General features: G+C 41.5%; 1 protein-coding gene and 1 non-coding gene across 3 annotated transcripts; one reads left to right on the forward strand and one right to left on the reverse strand.

Annotated features, from left to right (window-relative positions):
• The first annotated feature begins 19,917 nt into the window (after positions 1 to 19,917).
• On the forward strand, positions 19,918 to 23,474 carry LOC133741973 (uncharacterized). 2 transcript variants are annotated; one of them, XR_009862287.1, is made up of 9 exons: positions 19,918 to 20,004; positions 20,764 to 20,853; positions 20,977 to 21,024; positions 21,259 to 21,405; positions 21,814 to 21,963; positions 22,078 to 22,257; positions 22,352 to 22,414; positions 22,836 to 22,877; positions 22,972 to 23,474. XR_009862287.1 is itself a non-coding variant. In XM_062169673.1 (8 exons), exons 2-6 carry the CDS (start codon positions 20,769 to 20,771, stop codon positions 22,173 to 22,175), a joined length of 528 nt encoding a protein of 175 aa, XP_062025657.1. In that variant the 5' UTR covers positions 19,918 to 20,004; positions 20,764 to 20,768; the 3' UTR covers positions 22,176 to 22,257; positions 22,352 to 22,414; positions 22,842 to 22,888. The 2 variants fall into 2 exon arrangements, 1 of the variants encoding a protein (XP_062025657.1); XM_062169673.1 differs by lacking the exon at positions 22,972 to 23,474 and having other exon boundaries at positions 22,842 to 22,888.
• A 2,631-nt stretch (positions 23,475 to 26,105) lies between these two features.
• LOC133707640 (small nucleolar RNA R71) lies at positions 26,106 to 26,212 on the reverse strand. The gene has a single exon (XR_009845249.1). It is a non-coding gene; the product is annotated as a small nucleolar RNA R71 (small nucleolar RNA).
• Between the last annotated feature and the right edge of the window lie 1,369 nt (positions 26,213 to 27,581).

Below are 27,581 nucleotides of genomic sequence, written 5' to 3' on the forward strand. Positions count from 1 at the left end.
TTGTGTAATCTGATCTTCAGAAATTTGGGGGTTTTGATTGATAGAGTGAAAATTTAGAAGAACGTCTCTGAACTCTGAGATTTTGGGGATAATTGAAGCAATTCAGTTTTATTGGTTTTCTTGTGAAGAAATTGCAGGTTTGGAAATTGGTTATTTCCAGATTTCTCTATTTGGTCTTTTTTTTTTTTTTTTTTGTGAATTAGAAGCATCTTTAACTCGTATTCAGTTGTGTGTTTCTTATTACCACTGCTCTCATAATCATGAATACCAGTCGATTGGATAATTGTCTCCTTTCCAACTTCTGCAATCTCATCACTCTGCAGTTAGATGATACCAATTATGTCACTTGGAGATTCATGCTAGAGTCAATGTTGGTAGGGTGTGATCTAATGGGATATATTGATGGCTCTGTGCCTTGTCCTCCACAATACAAAAACACAGAGACTGGTATTACCCCTGAGTTTACACAAGAGTATAAGGATTGGAGGAAGAATGACTCTGCCTTGATTACTTTACTAGCTGCTACTTTGTCATCAGATGCTCTTTCATTCATTGTTGGAAGTAAGACCTCAAAAGAAGTTTGGTTTTTGCTTGAAGAGAGATTTGCTAAACTTTCGAAGTTCAAAGCTTTTGAGCTCCAGAACTTTATGCAGAAAATTCAGAAAGGTAATGATAGCATTGACAAGTATATGGAGCGATTTAAAACTATTCGGGACAAACTTTCATTAGCTGGAGTTTATATTTCTGATGAAGACATAGTGACTTTGATCTTGAATGGATTGCCTGTTGATTTCTCAACCATAAAAATTGTCATCAGAGCTAGTAAGACGCCGATCACTCTAAGCAAGCTGCGCACACTATTATTGGATTTTGAGTCTGACATTGTTCAAGAATCAAGATCTCTTGCTTCTGCTCCCGTGACTACATCTGTTGTTAATCATGAGAACCAATCTCCTGGTACACATTTTACTACTAAATTTGCTTGTGTACCTCAACATACTATTATGCCTAATAATACCAACTATGTCACTACATCTGGTTCTGCTATGAATACTGCATATGCTGCTAATGCCATGATGCAAAATGGAAATTTTGGGTTACCCTATATGTCAAGTACTGACTAACATGATGACATTCTCTCCCAGTGCATCTGATTTCTTTGTTCATCCTCCTAATGCAAATATTGTTCACACCTCACCATATTTGCCTACTGGTTTTTCTCAACATCTTGGTAGCAGCTTTAATCCTGCTAGTTTATCTATGCCCTTTAATTGCTCTACTCCTGCTAGCACAAACACATATTATATGCCTTCTGTCACTACTGGGGTCACAAACTACAACACATATAATATGTCTCCTGTTAGCACAAGCCAAGTTGGATATGCTTCACCACCATCTATGCACTATGGGGCCCCACAGCAAGGAAACTTCTCACAAAGAAATACAAGTAATTTCACATCCCAGCAAGCACATATTAATCACAATGTATACTCTGATGGTGGATATATGCAAGTTCCCTATAGTGGTAGAATATTACTGCCCTGCTATGGTCCAAAACATGATTTCTCACAGGAATCTGGGGATCCTTCTGGGAAGTTCAATGAAAGAAGCTATAATAATATTTTAGAGAACAACAATAGCAGTTGCTATCCTCAATTTCCAATCAATAGGGTTCTCAACTACAACAACAAAAACAATGGCAAAGTGGATACTTTTTCACTGCAGCAAAATGGTGGTGTCTTTTCACAGCAGCAAAATGGAGGTTTTTAGCAAAATAACATATTGCAACAACTCGGTGCCTTCACTGAACTTGGTGTTGTGCCTCCTGTAACCAAGATGACTCAATCTCAACAGGATGGTTCTGGCTCTACTGTAGAATGTCAAGCCCCGGCTGCCTTTCCCACTTTTAAACCAATGACTGTCTCCATTGATACCCCAACATGGCAACAAGCTATACTCAAAGAAATTAACAGTGTGTTGATACAAGGCACTTTGCAGCTACACTCCACTCCTCCAGATAGACAATTAATGAATTGTAGGCAGATCTGTCATGATATGGGGCTGCGGCAATCACAGCAACTAATTCCACCCGGATAAGATAAACATTTTTGTGCTCCTGTATCAACTACAACTGTTTTTTTTTCTTTTGTTTCTGTTGCAACCTGATGAGTGTTCCTTTCCCATCAGGTTGAGGGGGGATGTTAAGGGTAAATGTGTAATTACCACCACATGGACTTGGTATATGTAGTTGCAGGTCTTCCTTTCGTATGTATCAGAGCCTATACATTCTAGTACAATTTTCTTCTCTCTCAATTTCCTTGTTTTTTTTATTGCTTTTCTTCTTCAAGCTTTCAGTTTGTACGATTTCGTGGTTCGAGGGTGGAGTGGAATTATTTTCGGACGAATAATTATTCGAAGTGCATGTTTTAGGGGGTTACGAAGTTTGACTTTTTATACGTTAGGGTTCTGTCGAAACTTCCTTCACGGAAATCGTAGAGCGCGTCGATACGAGTTCGTGGACATGCGGAACGCAGAAATCGGAGTTCGTATGATGAAGTTATCTCTTTCGGAAAAAGTTTCAATTTTGGTATATATGGGATTTTTCCGGAAAAATATCAGAAAAATCAGAGTTTCCATTTTGGGAAACTTTTCTTTCTCTTCGGTCCTGACCCCGATTCGCCCCCTCACCTTCGCCGGCGTCGTTCTTCCTCCTCCGGCCACCTTTTGCTTCGATTCCAAAGGGAATCCTGCTCTCCTTAGTCCCTTCTACACGGCTGTGGTGGTGATTCGTGGTGGGAAGCACCGTAGACGGCGCTACAAGGCAGGGAAGTTTGGCGGCGGCGATGCCTCGAACCCAGATCGGAACTTCCGATTCCGGCCACCATAGCAGGTGTTTCTTGAGGGCTTTTAGAGCCCAGAGGACGTAGATGCTTCTCCCAAGGTGGCTTGCAACAATTCAACTTGTGGAGCTCGAATTTGGAAGATTGGGAATCTAGGGTTCATCGGTTTTCAAAACTTGCGAGGTAAATTCCGGCCAAATGGCTTTGATTCTGACTTTGTGCTAGTTATGAAAGTTTCAATTGGAGTTGAGATGAAGAACTTTGGTGTTAGAAGTTTTGCCAAATTCCGACTTTGGGCCGGTGTCGGTGCCACCACTGTGGTGGTGTTTTCCGGCGGTTTCCGGCCACCTCAGGGATGGTTTATGTTTCTGATTTCGATCTACTCGTCGATACGAGCATTTCGATATACAATACGTAATTTTTGGAGATCGTATGAGCATGTTAGGGTTTTTGTGATTTCGATAGTTTCGGTTATCGATCCGTGAGGATTCGGCCGTTCGATCGACTTGTAGTTTTGATTTATTGATCGTAGAAGTGTTCCGAGATTGTTGGATGGTCTCGGATGAGGATCTGACTGTTGGATCGTCGTATAATTGTGTGTTGTGAATTGTGTGCTTTGTGTTGTATTGAGTGTGACCTTGATGTGATTAGGTGATTGACGGAATTGTGTGAGCGGAGTATGGATGATTTTGTGCTTGTCTTGGTTTTGTGTGAAGACGCAGCAAGATTTGGAGGTGAGTAAATCTCACGTGGTTCATTTACAAACGGATTTATTTATTACTCGGAATTACTTGTTTAATTGATAAATAATTTTCGAAACAAATTATTTGTTTTAAAATATATGAACTTGATCAACAACGGTTCATGGGTAAGTTAAAACAATGTTTTGATATAAAATGATTTTCGAGACGTATAATTTATAAAACTATAGTTGGTATTAGTGGTCATTCCTGCGTGAATGACTACGTGTATATATATATATATATATATATATATATATATATATATATATATATATATATTTACGTGGAATATATATATTGGATGGTATGATATTGTTGAAGTAATCATTGAGAGTTGATTGAATTGTTATTTCGAGCATTTCTCTTACGAGCATACAATTATCATGATGTGTTGATTATTGTGTAAATGATGTGGGTTGTTGTGAGATGATTTATTTGAAGTTGATGGGTGATCATCGACTTTGGTGTTGATGGGTGATCATCGACTCTAGTGTGAGTTGTTGACCTGTGTGGTGACCAAAATGGCGATAATTTATATAGTAGTACCAAAGTGGTGACCAAAGTGGCGATAATTTATATAGTAGTACCAAAGTGGCGATAATTTATATTGTAATACCAAAGTGGCGACCAGAGTGACGATAGTTTATATTGTAATACCAAAGTGGTGACCAAAGTGGCGATGATTGATGTTTGAGATTGTAGATGTGGTGTTTGGTGTTATTAATAGATGAATGGTATTGACTTTTAGTTTATTTCTATTATGGACTTACTTGTCTTCTTTCGTAGTCTCCTGAACTAAACTATACGCAGGGATTACTATGATTTGCTTGATGTGCTTTTGATGTGATCTCCTGAACTAATTCATATGCAGGGATTACTTTTTACTTGATTTTGAATTGTGAGTGCCTTACATTTCTCGAGAAGTGGTTGTTGAGATTTCAATGATTTTGAAAGGTCACTGAGGTGACAATTATTTGGTTGAGATAAAAGGAGCATGATTTGAGATTACTGGAGTTTGATTGTTAGTTGTATATTTGTGAAATTGGGTGCATGAGTCGAGAGTCAGAGCATGTTGATTTTGATATGAGTTAACCTACGTGAGCATGATAAGATATGATATGAACTTGATGTTTGGTTGTGTTTTGTGGAGTTAAGTATTGTTGCTTTAATTTATCTCACGAGTTGAGAAATTATAAGCATGAGTGACGTGAGTCATTTTATTTGAGTTTACTCATACGAGCTTAAAAAGCTTATCGGGTTTGTTGTTTACAATCCCGGTGCACTATTCCATGGTGTAGGGGTCATTGTGCAGGCTAGAGTATCAAGTGATCGTCGTCGAAGCTGAGGTGTACGTTCGGTAGCGTGGACGTCGAAGGGTACTTTGGTTTTAGTCTTCCGCTGTGTAGTGAGTTGTGGTGGGTGTGTTTACTTATTGAATTGTCATTCAGTTTAATTTGTAAACTATCTGTAATGTAATATGTGACTCTAAAGAATGAGTCAGTATGTACATTGTGAGCTCAGTTGTTTAGTTGCTTAATTTATTTGAAAATTTTTCTATGTGTTTTTCTTGTGCTTGTTAAGTTATCGCGTTTCGGATTTGAATTTATTTATTCAAAATTCGGGGCGTGACATTAGCAATAAACAATCATCAGAGACAGACAGAGAGAGTTATCAAAAAAAAAAAAAGACAGAGAGATCATGGATCAGACGTGAAACAAAAAGATAGAAGTAGGATTCTATTGAGCATAACCAAACTCATTTCAACTAAGCATTACACAAATACCGAAATCCCAAGCAAACACATTTTATACTCTTCATTAGTATAACATAACAATCCAAGCCAATCTAAGCCAATCCCCAAACTACTATTATTGGTTGTTTTTTCTCCACCGGTAGCATATCAAAAGTCTTCTCCCCTAAAAATCATAGCATATCCATATCACCAAAATCATAGAACAGCTGCAAAAATTTCATTTTTGAAACGAGTTAAAATTATTGCACTATAAAATACAATAAAAAGAAAAAAAGGAAGAAAAAAAGAAACATGTTTTACTTTTTTATGCATTACCCTTACCACTAGTTGTCTCTACGCCTTTACTGATTATACCATAAGCCCTTCACATTAAAGTATTCCTGCGCAATGTCACCGTTGTTTTCTCCTTGACCTGTAGTGGTACACTATTTGCCTAAACTCCTTTCTTTGCATCCTTTGTCCATCTCTTTAGTATATAGTGTGTTGGTATTTGAGTAATATTTTTCACAGTTAAAACCCTCAAAGCATGACGACATAACCAGCCCATAGATTCATACATCTGACAACTACAAGAGACGATCAGATTCGAAGAATTGAATTAGACAATGTACACTCTTTTATGGCCTTTCTCATTAAGTTCAAATGTCTGCAGTATTCCATCACTTCCAACCTCCTCCATCTTCATTGCCAAGCTAGCGATAAACTCAAACTCAAATAAATTGTAAATTTTTCTAGTGTAGACCATACCAGCTTGCTTCTTAATTCCACTACTTTTTGCAGCCATAGAAGGTATTCCGTTATTGCATCGAAAAGTCTTTTCCAATTCACTTGAACACATTTGTTCTGCTTATTTATCATAATGATGCTCAAATTCAGTAAGACTTAGTGTTTTAGTAGACATGAGGGTAAATACATTGTTTGTGCTCTCACTTCTTTGTGTAGATAATATTCCGGCGGAGAATGTATCCTTGCTAAATAATGCACACAATTTTTCACGAAAGTCATAAAGTGTCTTGAGCCATGTGTTCCCTGCAAGATCAAACTTCTCTATTATTTCATTGGATTAAATTCAGTTTACCCCCCTGAGGTTTGGGGGTAATTTCACGTTAGTCCCTGTCCTTTCAATTTAATCAGTTTACCCCCCAAACTTGTCAATTCTCCTCAACCGTGTCCATTCCATCCAATTTGGACGTTAAGTCTAACTTTTGAGGGCTAAAATGGTCATTTCAAGACAAAAAAAAAACTAAAAAAAAAAAGGAATTTATTATTATTTTTTCTTCTGTTTTTTATTTTTTTTATTTTTATTTTTTCTGTTTTTTCGTTTTTAATTTTTTTTTCTTCTGTTTTTTCATTTTTTTTATATAAATTTTGTCTTCAACCTATACACCACAAGTTATAATAGGTTTATAAGAACAAAAAAATACTCTAGGTGGTTGAAAGCCGCTCGCTGATCTACGATATTTGTGATATATCTCCGATAAAGTGAAGAAATATCTGTAAAAAACGATTTTACACTTTATCTATAAATATCTGTAAAAAATGATTTTACACAGATATTTCTTCATGATTTTACACTTTATCTGTAAATATCTGTAAAAAATAATTTTACACAGACATTTCTTCACTTTATTGGGGATATATCATAAAATTCTTCTTTTATCGGAGATATATCATAAATATCGTAGATCAGCGAGAGACTTTCAACCGCCTAGAGTATCTTTTTGTTTTTATAAACCTATTATAACTTGTGGTGTATAGGTTGAAGACAAAATTTGTATATATAAAAAAAAAGATGGAAAAAAAAAATTGTAAATGAAAAAAAAAAAAAAAAAGTAAAAAAAAAAAAATTCCTTTTTTTTTTTTATAGTTTTTTTTTTGTCTTGAAATGACCATTTTAGCCCTCAAAAGTCAGACTTAATGGTCCAAATTGGACGGAATAGTAGAAATTGGACACGGTTGATTGAAATTGGAAAGCTTGGGGGGTAAACTGATTAAATTGAAAGGACAGAGACTAACATGAAATTACCCCCAAACCTTAGGGGGGTAAACTGAATTTAATCCTATTTCATTCCAAGTGGACTCGAATTCATCTTCTGTCACACGTCCAAAAAACATGCAACTTCATGAAAAGCTCACTAAAATAAGGGTTTCTATACATCCAATTTAAGTTTTGTACCGCATTATTTGATATGTGCCACAGACATAACTGATGACATGTCTCAGGAAAGACCTTCTTAATGGCATTTGTCATTGCCTGACATCGATCCGTAAATATAGTCTTGGGTTTCTTACCTTCCATTGCTTCTAAGAATGTCTCAAATAACCAAATAAATGAAGTAGTTGTCTCATCTAGAAAAATGCACAACCCCAATGAAAGGAGCACAAATCATGTTATACTTATTGGTTCGGTAAGTAGTATCAAATACTACTACGTCCCCAAAGCATTCAAAGTCAGTTTTCGACTTTCCATCTCCCCAGAAAAAGTTTGTCATTCGATTTTCTTGATCCACTTGCATGGTGTAGAAAAACATAGGATCTTCAATTTGCTTTCTCTTGAATAAATTGCTCAAGCTTTGGGCATCCCCTACTTCAAGCATAATCATTCTCTCTGCTTACAAAATTATAGCAATCAGTCTTTGTAAATCCAACATTTTGAGATCCCCCAACTTCTTCTGTTAAATATCAATATGTACTGTGTTTCAGCTGTCTCGAGATGGGTCTGATCCAGCTAAACACGGGATGTATCAGCCTGCTACTGTCACTATCGGTCCCGTTTATCTGCAAAACAGACGAAGGTCAGAGGGAAGACCGGGTGTGCTGGCCTTCAACGCTTCGATGCCTAAGTCAGTATCGTATAAGATAATGATAATGGAAAGTGATTGTTAATGCTTTGATCCGTTGGGGATCTAATTAACGATAAGTAAAGAGAGAGAGAGAGTTGACACAAGATGTATAGTGGTTCGCCTCGGCATGAGCGGGAGACTACGTCCACTTGAAAGCTATACTAGTGTGTCGAGCCTTGCGGCCTAACAAGATTACAAGAGATGTAACGAATGTGTTGAGTTGTGGGAGGAGGCATTCCTTTTATAGATGAAGGAATGCTTCTCATTTACTTGTTCTTCGATGTGGGACAAGCAAAGTTACTATTCTAGTCTAGAAATGCCTAGAAGCATGTAGAAAGTCATGTTGTGGCGGCATCTTGGCAAGGGCGGGAAGGTGGCTTCCCGGTGGCGGATTTGTGACTTCCGGATACCGCCGCGTAGCCTGAACATAGGGCTACATGATGCATGTCTCGGTTGGGCCTTGCCATGTCTTGTGGATGTCCCAAAGTGGGTGTTACTTATGCTTGGTGATGTAGTAAATACTCCATATTATTGGAGGTATGTACAAGTCCCCGAAGTCCCCAAGTAAGAGGAGCTTCTTGGTTGGGGAGTTCAAATCATGAAGTCATCAAGCATAAGTAACCGGGCGGTACGAAGCCCCTACAAGTCCCCGAACTCCGTAAGCAAGAAGGGACTCGTTAACCTGTACAATCAAAGACAAGAAGACAGGCATATGTAGAATGCTCGTTGCATTGGGCAACAAAATGTGAGGTGCATTGATATGCGTTGGCATATACAAACGTATGAGGTGCGTGATACATGTTTGATGTATACACGCGAATGGCGTCGAGGACGATCGATTACGACGTACACAACTCGAGAGCGCGTATGGCCGTGTGAGCATATGGATTGCATATGATAAATGTAAGTTGTATGAGCGCTTGCGAAGGTAAGCGTTTGGTTGTCGCTCGTATTAATGGAACGCGAAAAGAATTCAATTTGTCGGGAGCGACAAATGGTAGAAGAATTCCATGTTCCATTAACGTCTGGTGTGTCGAGTAGAATGCCGGGAAGGCGTGAGCGGGAAGCTCGTGAGCGGAAGCTCAAGGGGTGCCGGGAAGGCATGAGCGGGAAGCTCGTGAGCGGAAGCTCAATGGGTGCCGGGAAGGCATGAGCGGGAAGCTCGTGAGCGGAAGCTCAATGGGTGCCGGGAAGGCATGAGCGGGAAGCTCGTGAGCGGAAGCTCGTGAGCGGAAGCTCAATGGGTGCCGGGAAGGCATGAGCGGGAAGCTCACTGGGGTGGGCCCCTGCTAGGCCCCGCTAGAGAGTCCCCGACTCCCCAGCCATGTTTGTTGAGGGGGAGCTGCACGGAGCAGAGGGTGTTGGGAAGCGATCCCAATCTTTGGTACCCAAGCGTCGGGGTTAACTGCCGGATCAATGGCTGCCGTAGGCTGTGTTAACTAGTCCCTTGCTGCCGGATCAATGGCTATTATGAGGCGTTGCCTGACCGCTTGGCGGTTTTGGTCGTAGACCGTGGACTCGTACAGTTTGTATGTGCACGAAAAAAAAAAAAAAAAAAAAAAATGACAACACACAGAGCAAGCATGTATAGACATGGCATGTGCGGTAGCTCAAATTTGCAAGAGCGCAAAGATAAGAGGAAGGTACTTATCCGGTGCCGGTTTGGAGGCGAGCGGAGTTGGCCGAGCATGACGGTCCACTGCCTGTGGCGGATAAAGTATTCCGATAATGGATGTCAACTCGTAGTGGAGAGTGCATGCTCCATAGAAATAATTGAATTTCCTTAGAACAGAATAGGTGATTAGTTCATGAGTATGTAGAATCAAGACTAGTATTTTGCATATGTACTGTGACAAACTTGTGAGCAAAGTGTATAGGCAATCGAAGATGAGTTGCTATTTGGCCATGAATTTTGTTGATATATACATGTGTATACATGTATCATGTGTATGATTGGAATTATACCATGTGTATGATTGGAATTTCATATGTTTGAATAGACCAAGTGCATATACTAAGTGTACGTCAAGTATGCTATGTACCATGCAGCATGTGCGCATAAATTGTTACGTGCAGAACAGAGGAAGCATGCAGCACAAATAAAGAGTGTGTTGACTTCATTTAGAGATAAATGAGAGCAAGGTCACAATTAAATGCATGTGTAATTGCATGGCAAGTGTATAATTGCATGTAATTGCATCAGAGGCATTATGAGGCGTTGATATGTGGCAATAAATAGCCATGCTGTCTCACAAATAAGCACGTGGTCTGCTTGTGAGTAAGGATCAGGCGATCAGAATAGCAGAGAAGTATGAGTTGTTAAGCAGTGGACTTATCTTGGGTGGTCTTTGGCTCGAGCAAAGTGAGTGATTCGATGAAGGCATGAGCGATGGAGCTTAGCGGAAAAACCACCGCTGATGGATATTAGGGGAGCGGAGGCCGGCTAGCAGAGATGGGCAGCGGTGGTGCCTGGCGGTCTGTGCGGCTCGAAGGCAGTGGGTGTGCAGCCGAGCATTGCCGTCCGAGATGTCTAGCGGAGAGGAGCCGTTGGCTAAGTTCGGCGGAGGTGTGCCGCTGAAGCACAGTCCGGCGGAGGACTAGCTAGAGGCGGAGCACTAGGTTCAGCGGAGGAGCTGAGCGCTGATGGCCAGTGGAAACCACGGAGCTCAGCGGGGAATCGGAGCTCGGCGGATGAGGTTGGGGGGAGCTATTCCCGGCGGAGCATGGTGAGCTGGGCGGTGGTGTGCCGCTGATGATTCCCAGCGGGGGAGTTCGGCGGAGGATGGTGGAGAGCTAGCTCAGCGGAGCGAAGTGCAGCGGAGATCGCAGTCCGGCGGAGCATCTCAGTCCGCAAGAGTTGGGCGGAGACTCGGAACTCAGCGGGGGGCTTGGCAGAGAGCGTTGCCGGATGAGTGGTTGTCCAGCGGTGAATCTCAGCGGTGATTTTTTGCCAGCGGTTTGACGCTTAGCGGAAGGCCCCGGCGGGCTGGGTTGTCGCTGACTGGAACTACGCCTCTGATTGGAGCTCCGCCGCCGACTGGAGCTTCCGGCTGATTGGAGCGCCCAAGGTCGCCCTTCCGCTGACTGGAGTTGTCGCTGGCGGATAAAAGGCTGGCGGGAAATTTGAAAACAAAGGAGATGGGTGCCCAGAGAAATTTTCTGGGTGCCCAGAGCAGTTTACCGCCACCCTTTTTTTATTTTTTTTTAGGCAGCCAGTGTTGACCTTCATGGGTTGGGCGTTGACCAACCTTGACTGGCGCTGACCGAAAGTTTTACCAAGCCTGATGGGCGTTGACTAGCTCCGCCGGGCGTTGACCAACCCCGCTGGGCGTTGACCAAGCATTGACCGCCCCATATGTTGGTGTTTTGAGCAATTTCTGCAAATTTTGACCACTCCTTGGGCGTTGACTACGTGTTGACCGGCGTTGACCAGTGTTGACCGGCCCACAAAGTGCAAATTTCTGCACATTCTGCTCTAGTTGCCGCCAAGAAACATTAATTCAAAGAAGGAAGGAATTTCTTCAAGCTCCGCTAAGCAGACTTAGCTCACGGTAGGTGACGAAGCCATTGTGTTGGCTTCCCACAGACGGCGCCAATGTTAATGCTTTGATCCGTTGGGGATCTAATTAACGATAAGTAAAGAGAGAGAGAGAGTTGACACAAGATGTATAGTGGTTCGTCTCCGCATGAGCGGGAGACTACGTCCACTTGAAAGCTATACTAGTGTGTCGAGCCTTGCGGCCTAACAAGATTACAAGAGATGTAATGAATGTGTTGAGTTGTGGGAGGAGGCATTCCTTTTATAGATGAAGGAATGCTTCTCATTTACTTGTTCTTCGATGTGGGACAAGCAAAGTTACTATTCTAGTCTAGAAATGCCTAGAAGCATGTAGAAAGTCATGTTGTGGCGGCATCTTGGCAAGGGCGGGAAGGTGGCTTCCCGGTGGCGGATTTGTGACTTCCGGATACCGCCGCGTAGCCTGAACATAGGGCTACATGATGCATGTCTCGGTTGGGCCTTGCCATGTCTTGTGGATGTCCCAAAGTGGGTGTTACTTATGCTTGGTGATGTAGTAAATACTCCATATTATTGGAGGTATGTACAGTGATAGTAGAACAGTTACCTCTTTGGGTTGTTGGAGATGACCTTAATGTAGCAGATTTGTGGGAGCTTGGTTCTGTTTCCTTCGGTGTGGGACGCTCGGGGTTCCCGATATCTCCCCGAGGGGTATCGGGACCCTTGGCTGGGAGCTTACCTTGCTTGTGTATTGGCGATACGAGTCTTGTGCTTCCGATACTTGTGCCTAGGAGGTATGTGCATACCAACAAGTCCTTCAAGTCCCCGGTCAAGAGTTCTCTTGGGTAGGGAGTTTGTCTTCGGTAAAAGTATAGGAAGTTCAAGGCGAGTTCATGCCACGTGGCTTCCGTACAGCCATTACCCCCAGTTCCCCAAGTCCCTACTTAAGAGGAGTCTTGGCTGGGGTGAGGAGATTGTACTCGCACTTGGCATTGTGTCGCTATCGCGAATCGGTGGTAGGGTTTCATGCGCCTTTTGGCGCATATGCCGTGCCCTGGTGACACATGTAGTGATGGCATTCGTTTTTCGTGTGTGGGAAGTCCGATGCACTGGAGTCCGTAACATGTAATAATGACATAGTGGTGAAGAGCCGAGGCGACGGCGCATGACCTCTGTAAGGTTCAGGGATGTCGGACACGTGGTGAGATCTGGTGTCGTCGTCCTTGCACGTCCAACGATCCCTATGTTCTCGAGGTCCCTATATAAGGACAAAGGGGAGATATTGAGATGGTTACTGTTCCTGCGTTCTTGTTGGAGATTGAGATAAGTACTGGGTGAAGTTAGAGCCATTGGTGTGTAGAAAGCTTGGAACTTTCAGGAGGTGGTCGGAATTTTTGTGTTGTAGGCGTCGTTGTCTCTGTCTTCGATTGGAGGAGTGAACAGGTACGCTCTCTTGGCCTTTCTGGGTCCGTCTGGGTGCGTTTGTATGCGTGGGTTTTGTTGAGGGGGGTCATATTCCGAGAGTGAGATTTACCGGCGGGTTCTGGGTTGCGTTAGGTCTGGTGAGGTTTTGGGGACGGGTGAATTTCGGGTTGAGCTGGGTTTGCCGTTGGGGTTCCGGGCAAGTTGTTAAGATTCGAAATTTTGCGGGGGAGGGTCGAGGAAGACGATAGGTAAGAGGCGATTGACCAGTTGTTTTTATCGCTCGCAGCATGGCGCGGGAGAATCGCAGTTGCGGTAGGCGAGAGGGTTCCTCTCGTGGAGGGGAAGGAGCTTCTCATGGTGGTGTCAGCGCTTCTTGCGGAGGTGGCGAGGGCACTTCTCGCAGTCGTGGCGAAGGTGTTCCCCGCGGGCGTACCGTGGGTGGTTCCTGAGGAGGTGGCGAGGGTGCTTCCCGAGGAGGTGGTGATGGTGTTCCTGGCAGGGGTGCCGCGGGCAGTTCTTGAGGAGGCGGCGAGGGTATTTCCTGAGAAAGTGGTGAGGGTTCGTCTCGTGGAGTTCCTAGTAGGGTTGAGCAACCCGTGGTTTCCAACATACCTGATGTGGGGGATGTTGAAGTATTAGAGATGCCGCGTTTTCCACGAGGGCGGTTGCTCCTTGGCGATATGCCCATTGATCAACCCGGTCCGAGTATGACGGAGGAGCAGATCGCCGAGATGAGGGCCACTTGGCCGATTCCGGACAATATCCTGTTGCGCCCTTTGAGGGAGAGTGAAAATTTTAGCCACCCCGAGGTGGGGTGGGCATGCTTATACGAGTATCAGCTCAAGTGTGGGTTGACGTTCCCGATACCAGAGGAGATGTAGTATATGCTATCGTGCCTAAATATATCGACAGGGCAACTATCGCCAAATGCGTTGAGGCAAATAATGGGAGTGTTGCTGCTATGGAAGCTTAGCAGACTGTTATGTCCCAACATTGGCGAGTTTAATTCCATGTTCAAGATGCAATACTCGACCAAAACTGGCGATAGGGATGTGTAAATTTTAGGGCACGCGGCTGTTCGATTATTGTGGACTTGCCGTCAAACATATATGCTCGTTGGCGGGGAAGGCCTTGCTTGGTAGGAGGCCGGTGGCAGAATCCGGATATGGTGCATCGGGCTCCGACCCGTTTCCAACCCATCTGTGAGTATCGTGACTTGCATTTTTGGTGGATTTTGCCTTTGGTGTGTGTGCTAATAGCATGTCTTTGTATCGTAGTGAGGCAGGAGGTTGACCTGACCACGCTGGAGCGGAAGTGTGTGGCGAGGCTGATGAGTGCGTTTCCCTGGGGAGCGAAGGGGTTCTATCGCCTGTGTAGGCTCCCGATATACGAGAGGTTTGAGTTGGGGAGGTGTCCGGGTGAGGGGTTCTCTTTTTTTTTTTTGCTCGTGGTTGCCAATTGTATGCTATGTTGTGGCCTCGCTAACATTGTACGTTTATTTTGCAGTGGACATGCCGAACGAGGCCCCTAGCAAGAGCGACGCCCCGTACGCCGATGTTGATCCCGATACCATTATTCAGGGGTTGTTGCGAGAATCGGAGACGGCAAGGCGAGTTGATGTTGATCTTCCAGATAAGGTACGTATGACTGACCATCGGGTGAATATGTCGTTGCCCGACGAGATGTATCAGAGGTTTCCCGATACTGTTCTAGAGTATCTCAACCAGCGGGCCTAGGAAGAAGCTGGTGCCGAGGGGCATGAGGCTCAGGATGCTCGAGAACCGGCTCAAAATCCCCAGGGGCCACCAATCCAAGTGGGTGGAGCGGGCAAGCGTCCCCAAGTACGTGTTGGCGAGTACCAGTCCCCCAAGAATCGGGAAGTGGCGAGACAGTCCCCCCGAGTCTCGGCAGGAGGGGTGGATCTTGGTGATGTGGCTAGGCCTTCGGAGCCAGTGGTTGAGGTGGAGATCTCCGTCGAGGAGTTGCTGGAAGAAGTGGAGCGATGCCAAAGCGATACCAGCGCTCGCGCACGTCTAGTGCAGGATGCGGTGTTAGAGCAGCTGGATGCTGTCTTCAGCGATGACACTGGCGGTCCAGTCTCGCGGGATGTCATTATTGTCGATAGTGGATAGACGGAGGTAACCAGCCAAGCTGTGAGCGAGACGGGTCTGACGGTTGAGGTTCCCGATGTGCAACCGGAGTCTGGAGAAGGCGTGGTTGGGGGTGCCCAGGTTACCGAGGTGGGGGCCCATGGTCAGGTTGGCGAGGGAGATAGGATCCGAGTAAAGGATACATGCGCCCGCACATACGAGGTCGAGTCGAAGAAAAGGACTACATCGCAGCTTCGGCTCGGGAGTCCCCCAGTCAGTGTGATTGTCGACACTCATGGGGGCAAGAGGTCTCGGACTGAGAATGTATCGCACTCGAGGTCGACAAGTGGGGGCTCGAGGGGTTCGCGCGATGAGGTTGCCGGAGGTCTCACGCGCACTCTGGGCGAGATTGCCGACTTGCGGAACTGTCATCGAGACCGCAGTCGTGCGAATGCTGAAGATTCTCGTCTGGGGTATCGGGAGGCTCAGGAGAGGCTGATGAGGGTATGTATTTCTATGAGCTTGTATGGTTTGTTTATTTCTTTCGTGTAGGTATGTTGACACTATGGTGTACGGTGCAGGCTGTGAACATGAATTACCATGCCTCGGCCGAGTTGGTAGCCCACTTTGATATGGAGATAGCCGACTTCAGGGGGAGCTGGATGCCGAGAGGGGCGGGCACACGAGCTTCAGATTGTATTGGACCAAGGCCAGGTGGAGTGTGAGGATATGAGGTGTGCAATTGATGAAGGGATTGCGAGGAGGATGGAGTTGGAGTGATCACTCGCAATGGAGGAGGCTCGTCGTCAAGAGGCCGAGGATGCCATCGCTCCGCTGAAGGAGTCCAATTTGGATCTGACTGGGAAGCTACAACGGGCGGAGGATGGCCTGAAGGCGGTGGATCAGGTTAGGGCCCGGGTTAGCAAGGCTGAAGAGCGTTTGCAAGAGTTGGAAAGGCAAGTCCGGGATCGCGATGCCGAGTTGGAGCTTCGTGCGGCTGCTCTGGAGAGTTTGGCTCATTTTCTCGATCGTGTAGTAGAATTGGAGGGGCAGGTTGGTATTCTGCAGAGGGAGGTTGACTGAGATGGAGTGACTGAGGAAGGAGTTAGCTGAGCAGCAGACTCGGGCCAATAGCTTTACCGAGGACTGCATTCGCTTGCGCGCCGCTGTCGAGACACATTTTGACAAACTTCAGAAGGCTAAGCGGGATGGCGCGGATAAGACGGTGGATCTCTACCTCCGCTCAGACCATTTTCAAGAGAAGATGAACAAAGCCTTCTCGGATGGGGCCCTGCACTCGATCCGAGATGGTATCACTGCCGGTTGGATTGATCAGAAGAAGATGGTTCGGGATATACAGGCCAAGAAGGCGGCGAGGTCGTAGGCCAGTGCCGCGAGTGGTGGTCGAGGTGCTGGGATTGTGATTTGCGAGTAGGCTGTTCCGGAGCATTTGTCGGGCCAAGCTGGCGATCGCGAGGCGGAGGGTGCTACTGGCGAGTGGGAGGCTCGCGTGGGTACTGAGGGCGAGGTGAGATCGAGTAGGGGAGCAGACACGTAGTGCCGAGGGCGAGACATAACTTCTGGATTGCTTTGCTTTGTGTTAGCGATAGGTTTTTCTTTTTTGTAAATGCTTTGGATTTTGTTGAGACATTGACCGAGTGGTCTGGTTTTTGGAGTGTCCACTTGTCGTTGGGACACGAAAAGTTTATGGGAAATAGATATTGTTGGGCGATAGTCCCTCGTGCGTTGAACTCATTTATTGCTTTGTTGATTGGTTGGCTTGTCATTACTGCAGGTCATTAAAGCGACGCGATGATTGGTCGTCTGGAGACGGTTAATGGCGGTGGTTTGCCTCTATAAATAGGCAAAGGAAAGGAGGTATGTTGATCAAATTTTCAACATGGCGTTTTCCTTGTTTATCATTGTGCTCCTGCTTCTGAAATCTTTTCTTCCGTTAGGCGGTGTGTGTTTCCAGATTTCTGGGCTTTATAGCTTAATCTCATCTTGGGTTATAGGTTTTATAGCCTAATCTCACAAGGGTTCGGCTTCATCACCCATTTGGGGATTGAGCACTCTGTGCCCCTGCGGAACTGAAAACCTATCCAAGTGAGAAACCCAAGGACTAAGGTCGCTGGAGGGGCGGCGGGCTACAACGATGGAGATAGGGTGGCGATATGGCGGAGAGTGGTGCGGTGCAACTGCCCCCAGTCTGTCCCACCGGAGCCCCGCTAGCCTATCAATCCTCCAATTCATTGATCTTCTTCTGGAGCTCCTCATATTCCAAAGAATCAGACTTGGTCGGAGCCAGCTTGCACCGGACTCGGGAGGACAAGCGAAGATAGTTGTATTTGTATCGCATTTGTATTAATATGTAATATGTTGTCGCTGTGTATCGCATCTGTATGGAGTATCAATTGGTGTATCGCTATTGGCCGCAAAGCCTCTTATAATAAGCATCCCCTTTTGGAGAATGTATTGCCTTTCATTATGCTATCGCCTTTTATTGTTGTATGCTTTTTATTGTGTATCGCATGTCATTGTGGTGGAGTGCGAGTGTGGATGCCGCATGTTGTGGCGAGGCAGTATGATGTCGATACTTGTGGTGAGAGCAAGTGGCGAGCCTTTAGCATTGGGTGATACTGTTTGGCGTTGCATCATGTTAGCATTGGCCGTTGCTGCCTTGTATCGTATATCGTTACATTTTTAAAGGGGCTCATGAATCGCGGTGTGTCGCGTAGCGCTGACTATTTGTTCGTGGCGATGTATCGCCTATCATTCATTTAGTTGGTTCATGGCGAAGTATTGCGTAGCATTCATGCATTTATTCATGGAGACGTATCGCATATCGTTCATTCATTTATTCATGGAGACTCGCGTATCATTCATTCATTCGTTCATGGAGATGTATCGTGTGGCGTTTAGGCATTCATGCATTCGTAGGAGCATTCATTCATTCGTTGATACGAGCATTCATTGATGGCGGAGTATCGCCTATCGTTAACATTCATTCATTGGTGGCGGAGTATCGCCTATCGTTAACATTCATTCATTGATAGGAGCATTCATTAATGGTGGAGTATCTTCTATCGTTAACATTCATTCATTGATGGGAGCATTCATTGATGGCGGAGTATCGCATATCGTTAACATTCATTCATTGATGGCGGAGTATCGCCTATCGTTAATATTCATTCATTGATAAGAGCATTCATTCATTCGTTGATCGCGATTGGCAGCGCAATGGTTCGCGAGGGACAGCATCGTGCTGTATTAGCGGAACCGGCCTTGAGCGATATCGCATTGACATTATAGAACGCGTAGGCAATAAGTTGGGGTTGCTATACAGCGTGCCCTTGCCTGTTGTGTGTTATGGTGGCCAGCATAAGGCCTATGGCAATAATGACGGGAGTAAAATGTTTGACCGATCATAGGTCGAATGGCGATAATCGTTAGCATTCGTTTAATGCAGTTGGTGGGTGTGGCGAGTAGGAGTGTTTCGTTCGTTGTGAGAGTATTCAATTCATAGGTAATATCATATCATTCAATACTGCACGTGGGCAGTTGCAAAATACATTCAGTTAAAGTAAAAGTAGATAGTATCGGTGCTTACGAGCATGGGGAGATATTTTCTTAGATGTGGGACTCAAATATCACTATTCTAGTGTAGAAAGGCCTATTATGAAGGCAACTTGGCAAGGCCGGGAAGGTGGCTTCCCGGCGACGGATTCGCCATTTCCGGATACCGTAGCGTAGCTTGAACATAGGGCTACAAGATGCAAGTAGCGGTTGGGGTTCACCATGGCTTGTGGGTGTCCCAAAGAGGGTGTTACTTATGCTTGGTGAGATAACAAATACTCCATATTGTTGGAGGTATGTACATTTGATTTACTTTTTTGTTGGTCTCTCAGCTTTTCCATCATCATACATCACCGTTTTGGGTTTTTCCTGTTCAAGAACCAATCTAAGTAGTTTTCAATTAACCTGGGTTTGCATTTTGTGGTTTTCTTTTCAGCAAAAGCAACAAAAGAGTTGGGTTTCTTTTCTTGGTAGGATTTGGATGTTCTTCGGTTATATCATATTGTGGTTTTCGTTGTGTTATTTGTGTCTGAATTTTATCTGATATTAAACGGTGGCTTCCTTGATTTTATGGATTTGTTTTGTGATTTTTTATCAGATTAGTGTATGCGATTTGGCTTTGTTTGGTAGTCTGGGTTTTAACATTTAATCGCTTCCAAGATCCAATCTTTTTTGAAGATTCTGAGGGAAAAGGATTGGGTTAAAAAGAAATAGAACAGGTTTTGTTTTTAATCTTTCTCATCTTTGTTATTGTTTAGTGAATTGTGAGTTTGTGTTGACGCGAAAGATTCATCATAAGTTGTATATGCTTTATAGTTAGCAACTGATGTATGAATACGACTGAAGAATGACTGAAGAATGGATCAGAATGCTTCTTATTTCAAATATATATAGGATGTTGGAAGTTGTTTTTGCTCGGTTTCCATAACGATTATTATATTATCTAGAAAATATAGAATGTGTTTTTTTTCTCTCTCTCTCTTTTTTTCCCCTCTCTGCTTCTAGAGGCAGTTTGTTTGATTGTTCATATCTTTGAGAAGTTGTTATGATAATTGATAGGACAAACTCAATGATCAATTTTTGATGTGTTATTTTGAGTTTTCGGTTTCATCTATTGTTTCATTGTCTTCTGCAGTTCTCAATATTGTTGACTGGAATATTTGGCTGTTGTTGCTTTGTTGATTCGGTACTGTTGTCTCTACCGTGAAGGTGATCAGGTATGAGCTTTCGTTCTTATTGTATGTGGAAGTATGGTTTTATATTTTTGGTATCCTGGATTTTGAGAAATAAGATAGTTACAAACAAGTATTTGGTTTATCATTGAAAGTATAATCTTATGTTTTTGGTATGCTGCGTTTTAATCCTCAAAGGTTAGACTCTGCTAATGAAAGTAGAGATTATTGTTTTTTACTTTTTTTTTTTTTTGGGTTTTTTTATGTAGTTCAGACTGAAAAGTTGTATATAGTCAGGAAGTTGGCAACACCAGTTTTTTTTAAACTTCTAAACATAGAAGTTTTAGACTTTAAGCAGTTTGTTCCAAGGTTAGCATTCTGTATGTATGCTAAAGAGAAACCAGCTCTGGAATTTTAGTTGGTAAAGGTCTTGTCTATTTCTCTGGTGAATGCTATGTCATGCGAACAAATTTATAGAAATGAATTGCTTACGGTAGCTTTTTTTTTTTTTTTTTTTTCCTTCATGCATATGTATGGAGACAAGTAAATTTGGTGCAGTTTAATACTTGCGCTTATGGTTGTAATTACTTTCTGTTTTCAATAAGAAAAAAAACAACTTAATGTTTGTATTGTTTGCTGCTTTATACTTTTCATTTGCTGGTTTCTTAATAGGCATCTACTAATTTATTAAAGTAAGAACAATTTCTGTTCTGATTCTGTTTACGAGAGCTTATGTTAAAGTCAGTTTTTATTGTCTAATGATTGACTTTACAATTTTGGTGTTGTTTTGTTTGTGTTTTTTAGATTTTATGCAAAAAAATTTCCATACAAGTTTGCTGGCACTGTTCCTGTGGATATCATTTGTTATTATTTTGGTGTCGTGTTCCTCATCAGGTTTGTTCTTTTTATTATTTATAGTTAAGAATTTGATTTTAATTGTTTTTGCAGTTTGGCTATCATATCTCTGTATATGGTTTGATTATCAACCTGTTCAAGTGGTTTTCCTTTGTTCTACAGATCTTAGGAACAGTAGCCTGTCAAGTCTTTTAACTGGTTTGGATTCAGGTATGAGTCTGTAATTTTATGTTTATTATTTTTGTCACATTTTGCGGTTCCTATTTGGTAATCAAGATTTTGTGCTTGGATTTGGAAATGAAGTATGCATGTGTTTTGATTTGTTTCATGTTCTTCAGTGCTGTGAGACATACAACCCTGTTTTATTAGTAAATGTTAAGAAATAAAATGCTTTGAGTTTACACATACGTAGGAGAATTATAAAGTATAATTGTTTGTATACAGGTATGGGTCCGAAGAAATGGACAAGAACAAAAAGACTGTTAGAAGACAGTTATTGTCAAAATCGTAATAATGGAAGGGAAATGCAAGCAATTCCTATTTCTGATAGTGCTGAAGAGCAGGAAAGTCATTTTACCAGATCAAGCCGTGGTGAGTGAGCATTAGCAAGTTTCGGATATTTTTCTCAACCATTTTGATCATTTTTATCTGTTTGCTCAAGTTCAGTTATATTTGATTTTGATTTTTGTACTGTTTTATATGTTTCTTCACTTTGCTTATTATAAATGTGGATACCAGTTTAGACTTGGAATAAGCTAACAGGTGATAACTATGTTTTTGTAATCATTAAATAAATGGTTTTCCTGTGTGTTGTATATTATATTTTATCATTCTTATCTTTGCATAAAAATATAATATGTAGGCATCCCTATTTGTTGTTGTACTTTTGGTTTTTGTATTTGTAATTCTCTCTCTGATTCTCGAAAAACAGAAAATGAAGGAAGCCTTTTTGATAAAATCTGAGAAACTCAGAGACAAAATCTGATTGTTTGCATGCAGGCACATATTCGAAGACAAAATGGACAAGAACAAAAACATTGTTAGAAGACAGTCATTCTCAAAACGATAATGATGAAATAGAAATGCAAGGAATTCCTGTTTGTGATAGCAGTGAAGAACATGAAGTTCATTTTAGCAGATCAAGCCGTGGTAAGTATGCATTAGCAAGTTTCAAATGTTCATTTGAGTGCATGGTTTTAGCAGAAACTTTATGTTTTTTGTGTGAGTGCAATGTTATTGATATCAGTCAAATTGCATTCGTAGGCATTCAGTTGGTGATGTCAGAAGAGAATCAATGTTTAAAACATCAGCAGAATTCCGAAAGTTATAGCACTACCAAATTTAACCATACTCCCAAGTGATTCAGAACTAGGGAACAAAGCTCAGATGCAATTGCTAATTCAAGTTTGTCAGCTAATAGAATCTCAAATATGGAGAATCCAAGTACCATATGCAATTTTGAGAATTAGTTTAGTATCAAAGATGGCAGATAATATGTAAACGGTTTTGATACATTTATTTTTATTTTTATGTGCAGGAACATCACAAGTTTTACAAAGCTCCAGCAATTCTGAATTTGTAGAAACTGATGAAATTAGAGGTTTGATTTTTGCATTGATCAAAAGTTCGATAATGTAACACATTTTTGTTTACAATGTCACTGATGTTTACAAGGGTAAAGCTATGGTATGTTAACATTTCTCATACATCAACTATTTTTACCACTTTGAGGACTAATATTACTACTTTGAGGACTAATATTACTATTTTGAGGACTCATATGGTAAATTAAGAAAATTTACCACTTTAAGGACTCATGTTACCACTTTGAGGACTAATATTACTATTTTGAGGACTCATGTGGTAACTAAGAAAATTTACCACTTTAAGGACTCATGTTACCATTTTGAGGACTAATATTACTATTTTGAGGACTCATTTTACAACTTTTAAGGCAATTGTATGCATGTCATACGTTAACACATTGTAGAATTTTCCTGTTTACAAAACTTTATATTCAGGTGAAGGTTTACATCTATTTGGTCAAGCTTCATACCAAAGAAGTAGAGCAGATTGTTTTTGTGTAATTTCATTTGTTCTTTTCACCGAACAACAGTTGAATAAATTATTGACAAAATTGTGCAACTGTGATTACAGGATCTACAATCAGATATGAGGATTCAGGAGATGATATCCACACATGTAATTATTGCAACGCATGTTTCTGGTTTGGAGAAGCGAATAAACAATCGTCCTCAAGTGCGCCTCTAATCTATACAAATTGTTGCAAAAAAGGTCAAATCAAGCTTGAACCATCAAAATCAACACCAGAATTTCTTGAAAGATTATTGGATCCGAATAGTAGTTCTGAAAGCAGACTTTTTAGAGAGAATATCAGGATTTACAACTCGATGTTTTCTTTTACATCAATGGGAGCAACAATTGATCAAAAAATAAATACTGGATCAGGTCCTTATGTTTTTAAATTTAACGGTCAAGTACATCATTTAATGGGTTCTATATTACCTTCTGATGGGGAAAGTCCTAAATACGCTCAATTATACATATATGATACAAAAAATGAAGTTTTAAACCGTCTTAATGCTATTGATCCTACTCATACGAATACAAATATCAAACTAGATATTGTTGAAGGACTTATAAAATATATTAGATATCAAACTAAATATGACAATACTTAATCGTGAACCTACTGATAGTAAACAATATGAAGCACCAACAAGTGCAGAAATTGGTGGTTTAATAGTTGGTGATATTGGAGAACATATTTCCAATAGAGATCTAATTATTGAATCAAATAGTGAAAATTTACAACGCGTTTCTAAAATACATCCAAAATATATGGCATTACAATACCCAATACTTTTTCCTTATGGTGAAGATGGATATAAAATAAATTTACCAATGCAGCGAATCAAAGGAAATTCTACAGAAAAAAACATATCGATGCAAGCTTACATTACATATCAAATTCAAGATAGAAATAATGAAAGAAGTACTTTATTGAAAGGTGGATGATTATTTCAACAATTTTTAGTTGATGCTTGTATATATTTGAAAGCCACGACCTAATTCATTCTTCTTACCCGACAACAGCTACAGCGCCGCACCATGACCCATTCTTTTTCCTCTCACCAACAGTAGCCGACCTCCTCCTCTTCTCTATCTCTTTAACCACAACCCATTTTCTATCACTAGTTCATCACCATTCCTCAATTAAATTCCAACATTTCGGCAAGGATCCGGGTTGAGGTACAAGAGAGAGTATAGTTCCAAGCTAGTCATGCTCACTCTCTAGTGTAGTTGTGATTAGTCTTGGTCTCTTCCTCTTTTCTAACTCTCTTCTTGCTTTAATTTTTTGTAATTGATGAATTTCTTTGTGGGTATGTTGATGGATTGTGAGTAGTTTCTTATTTGGGTCTAGGGCTTGATGCCCTAGCAATGTTTACCATGTAATGACATTAATTTTTGGTGCTTAATGAAAGTATGTTGTGCTTTTTGTTTATAACTTTGTGTAATTTTCTATGGGATTTTGTTATAGAAATTAGCCAAATTTATGACTAGTTCTTGTACTCATCATGAAATTCATTTAATTAGTGGCTTAATTTTATGATTGAGCGTGTTGTCATGAGCAAATTGTCAGTCTCTAAAAATTAACTTAATGCCATTTTATGCATGTTAGGAGCCCTACTCCAGTCTTAATGTGTGTGATATGAGAATGTGAATGCCCTAGTCCGGATTTACATTATCATTCTAAGGCCCTAGTCCGGCTTAGAGTTAGGGATCGCGCCATTTCCCTTTTGTTGTGTGCCAAAATTGTGTTGTTACGGTAAATGATTGCTAGAGTGGATACCTTAGTACCCAAATTTTGTCCATTGTTTTCCAAACCTTTAAATTTCTAGCACTTTACCTTTTTGCAAATTTTAATTTCCTAGTTTTTAATTTCCAAAACCAAAAATTAATTCCCCCAAATATTTGCTCACATTTTTCATTGTAAGTACCATAAGGCCTTGAGCCTACCAATTTATTTTGGTGAGTTCTTGGCTACTGCTTCGGGAGACCTAAGCTGTGCATGTGTGAGACTTGGTGTCTCACTTAGTCATTTTACAATTTTTCTTTTAGTTTAGCAAGTGACTTTTGTGACCCATAAACCATTAATTGGATTTGAGTTAGCTCAAGATCCCCAACGTACGATATTTCCGGGTTTAAATATTTCCCAATTCTTTGAAGACCGTGTTCTTGTTGCGCGTAAATTGCATTTTAGGCATCAAATCAAATGGCACCGTTGCCGGGGATTAGAGTGTAATATCTCTAATCCCTTGGTTTTAGGTTGTTAGGTCACTTGCATTATTTTCTTAGTCGTAGTTAAATTTTCTTTGTGTGTTTAGCCTAATTTTTTTTTTTGGTGATTGTTTGTTTTACTTTGCTTATTTTTGTTACTTTTTACTTGTGTGTTTTGTTTGTTGCGACATTGTGGTTATTTCTATCGAAGTGACGGGCCTTGTATTACTTTGTAGTACATGTAAGACATGAGCATCGATAGCGATCGTCACTTGGCTTGACTTGATTGCTAGTTTTTTATTACATTTTGTAATTAGTCGTTAGTTTCTTGAGTTGTTAGCTTTTCACTTATTCTTTACTTTAATTTATTTTATTTTCTTGTTTAATTGTTGTCTTACCTTATCTCATTACATCTCCCATTCATTGTGAAGCGTGAAATTGGATTCAAGTTGGTTATTTTGTGAATTCTTGAGTATTTCTTACATGGTCATATTTTTGCGAGGTGCATGAGTGAAGCTCCCAAGAGACAAAGAGGTCGTCCAAGAAAGCGAGCACCTCCTAGACCAATAGTACATCCAAGAAGCCTTTCACCGAGTCCATTAAGATCACAACCTACAAACACCATGGGGGAGCAAAAGACAATGAGGGAATACACTAGTCCCACAATTGTTGATCATCCTTCTTGTATTGTGCTCCCTCCATGTGAGCATCATTTTGAGATCAAGCCAAGTACTTTGAGCATTCTACCCGTATTCCATGGCATGCCCTCAAATAATCCCTATGATCATATTGCGGAGTTTGAAGAAGTGTGTACTACCGTTCAACTACATGGTCTCAATCCCGATGGCTTGAAGCTTAGATTGTTCCCTTTCACACTCAAAGACCACGCAAGGAAGTGGTTAAGTAAGTTGCCTCCTAGATCCATACGCACATGGGTTGAGATGCAAGAAACTTTATTGGGAAAATATTTTCCTGCTTCAAGAACTTCCAATGTTAGAGATGAGCTTGTTGCATTCCGACAACTCCCACAAGAAAGTTTTAATGAGTGTTGGGAGCGATTCAAGGACTTGGAGATGTTATGTCCTCACCATGGGTTAGAGAAGTGGTTCCTTGTGGACAAGTTCTGTAGAGGATTGATGCCGGATCTAAGGCAAAGGGTTGACACTTTTAGTGGTGGAACTATTGCAAGTAAACTCTCAGATGCCGTTTGGGACACATACGAGGAGCTTTCTCTTAACTCCCTTCAATGGGATGATCTTGATACAAGGAGACGTCAAGTGCATAACAAGGAGAGTATATCTAACCGAGGTGGTATTTATGAGGTTCAAGGGACATCAACCGGGCCTTCTATGTTTGAATTCAAAAGGTTAGAAGGCAAGATTGACCAATTTCTAAATCAAGTTAACCGGAACCCTCCTCAAGCACAAGTCAAGATGGCGACTTCTACACACTATGCCAAGAAAGCCTTTAGACGACAGATTATATCTGTCGTCTGATGAAGTAAAAATCTGTTGTCTAAGTGGCTGCCGTCTCTTAGCCACTCAGATGACAGATATTCTCCGTCGTTGATAATGCACTCAGACGACAGATTCAGTTTAAGGTACTGTCGTCTGAAGTACCTAATATTGAAGAATCGGGGTCTTTCTGTCGTCTAAAACACCATACCACTACATATTTATTTTGTTTCTGTCGCCTGATTTGAAGAACAATGACAGTTATATGTCGACTGATTTCGTATGTAACAACATTTATATCGTGAGTTATGTTGTTTGAGATTTCTTTGGACTACAGATAATTGTGATTCTTATGGTTAGATTGGATTTCCAACTACAGTTTTAGTTTTTTTATGTTGTTTGAATGTCACTTGGAGTATAGTCTTACTCAAATTTCTGTTGTCTGAACTAGTATTCAATCTCATTTTTCTGTTGTTTGTTTGGACTTTAAACCATTGTTTTAGTTATATTCTGTTGTTTGAGAATGATTAGAAATATACTTTTCTGTTGTTTGAAGTTGGTAGAAACAACATATCAACCACCTACTTCTGTTGTCTTAGAGCACTTTGAACTCCACTTTTCTGTTGTTTGAAGTAGGTAGAAACAACATATCAACATATCAGCCGCCTACTTCTGTTGTCTGAGAGCTCTTTAAACTCCACTTTTCTGTTGTTTGAAGTAGGTAGAAACAACATATGAACCACCTACTTCTGTTGTCTGAGAGCTCTTTGAACTCCACTTTTCTGTTGTTTTAAGTAGGTAAAAACAACATATCAGCCACCTAGTTCTGTTGTCTGAGAGCTCTTTGAACTCTATTTTTCTGTTGTTTGAACGTGGTAGAAACAACAAATGATCATTTGTTTATATTGTTTCTATTTTCTTGATACAACATAAATTGTGAAACCTGCATATATATACATCTGTTGCCTTTCAACCATTTCAACATCATTCATTTACAATCATCAAAACCAT

This window comes from Rosa rugosa, chromosome 4, assembly GCF_958449725.1.
Source record: "Rosa rugosa chromosome 4, drRosRugo1.1, whole genome shotgun sequence".
Lineage (NCBI taxonomy): Eukaryota > Viridiplantae > Streptophyta > Magnoliopsida > Rosales > Rosaceae > Rosa > Rosa rugosa.

Coding starts and splice junctions, on each gene's coding strand:
- LOC133741973 (XM_062169673.1), top strand. CDS start 20,769: ATGCAAAAAAATTTCCATACAAGTTTGCTGGCACTGTTCCTGTGGATA. Junction 20,854..20,976: donor GGTGTCGTGTTCCTCATCAG/GTTTGTTCTTTT, acceptor TTTGTTCTACAG/ATCTTAGGAACAGTAGCCTG. Junction 21,964..22,077: donor TTTTAGCAGATCAAGCCGTG/GTAAGTATGCAT, acceptor TTGCATTCGTAG/GCATTCAGTTGGTGATGTCA.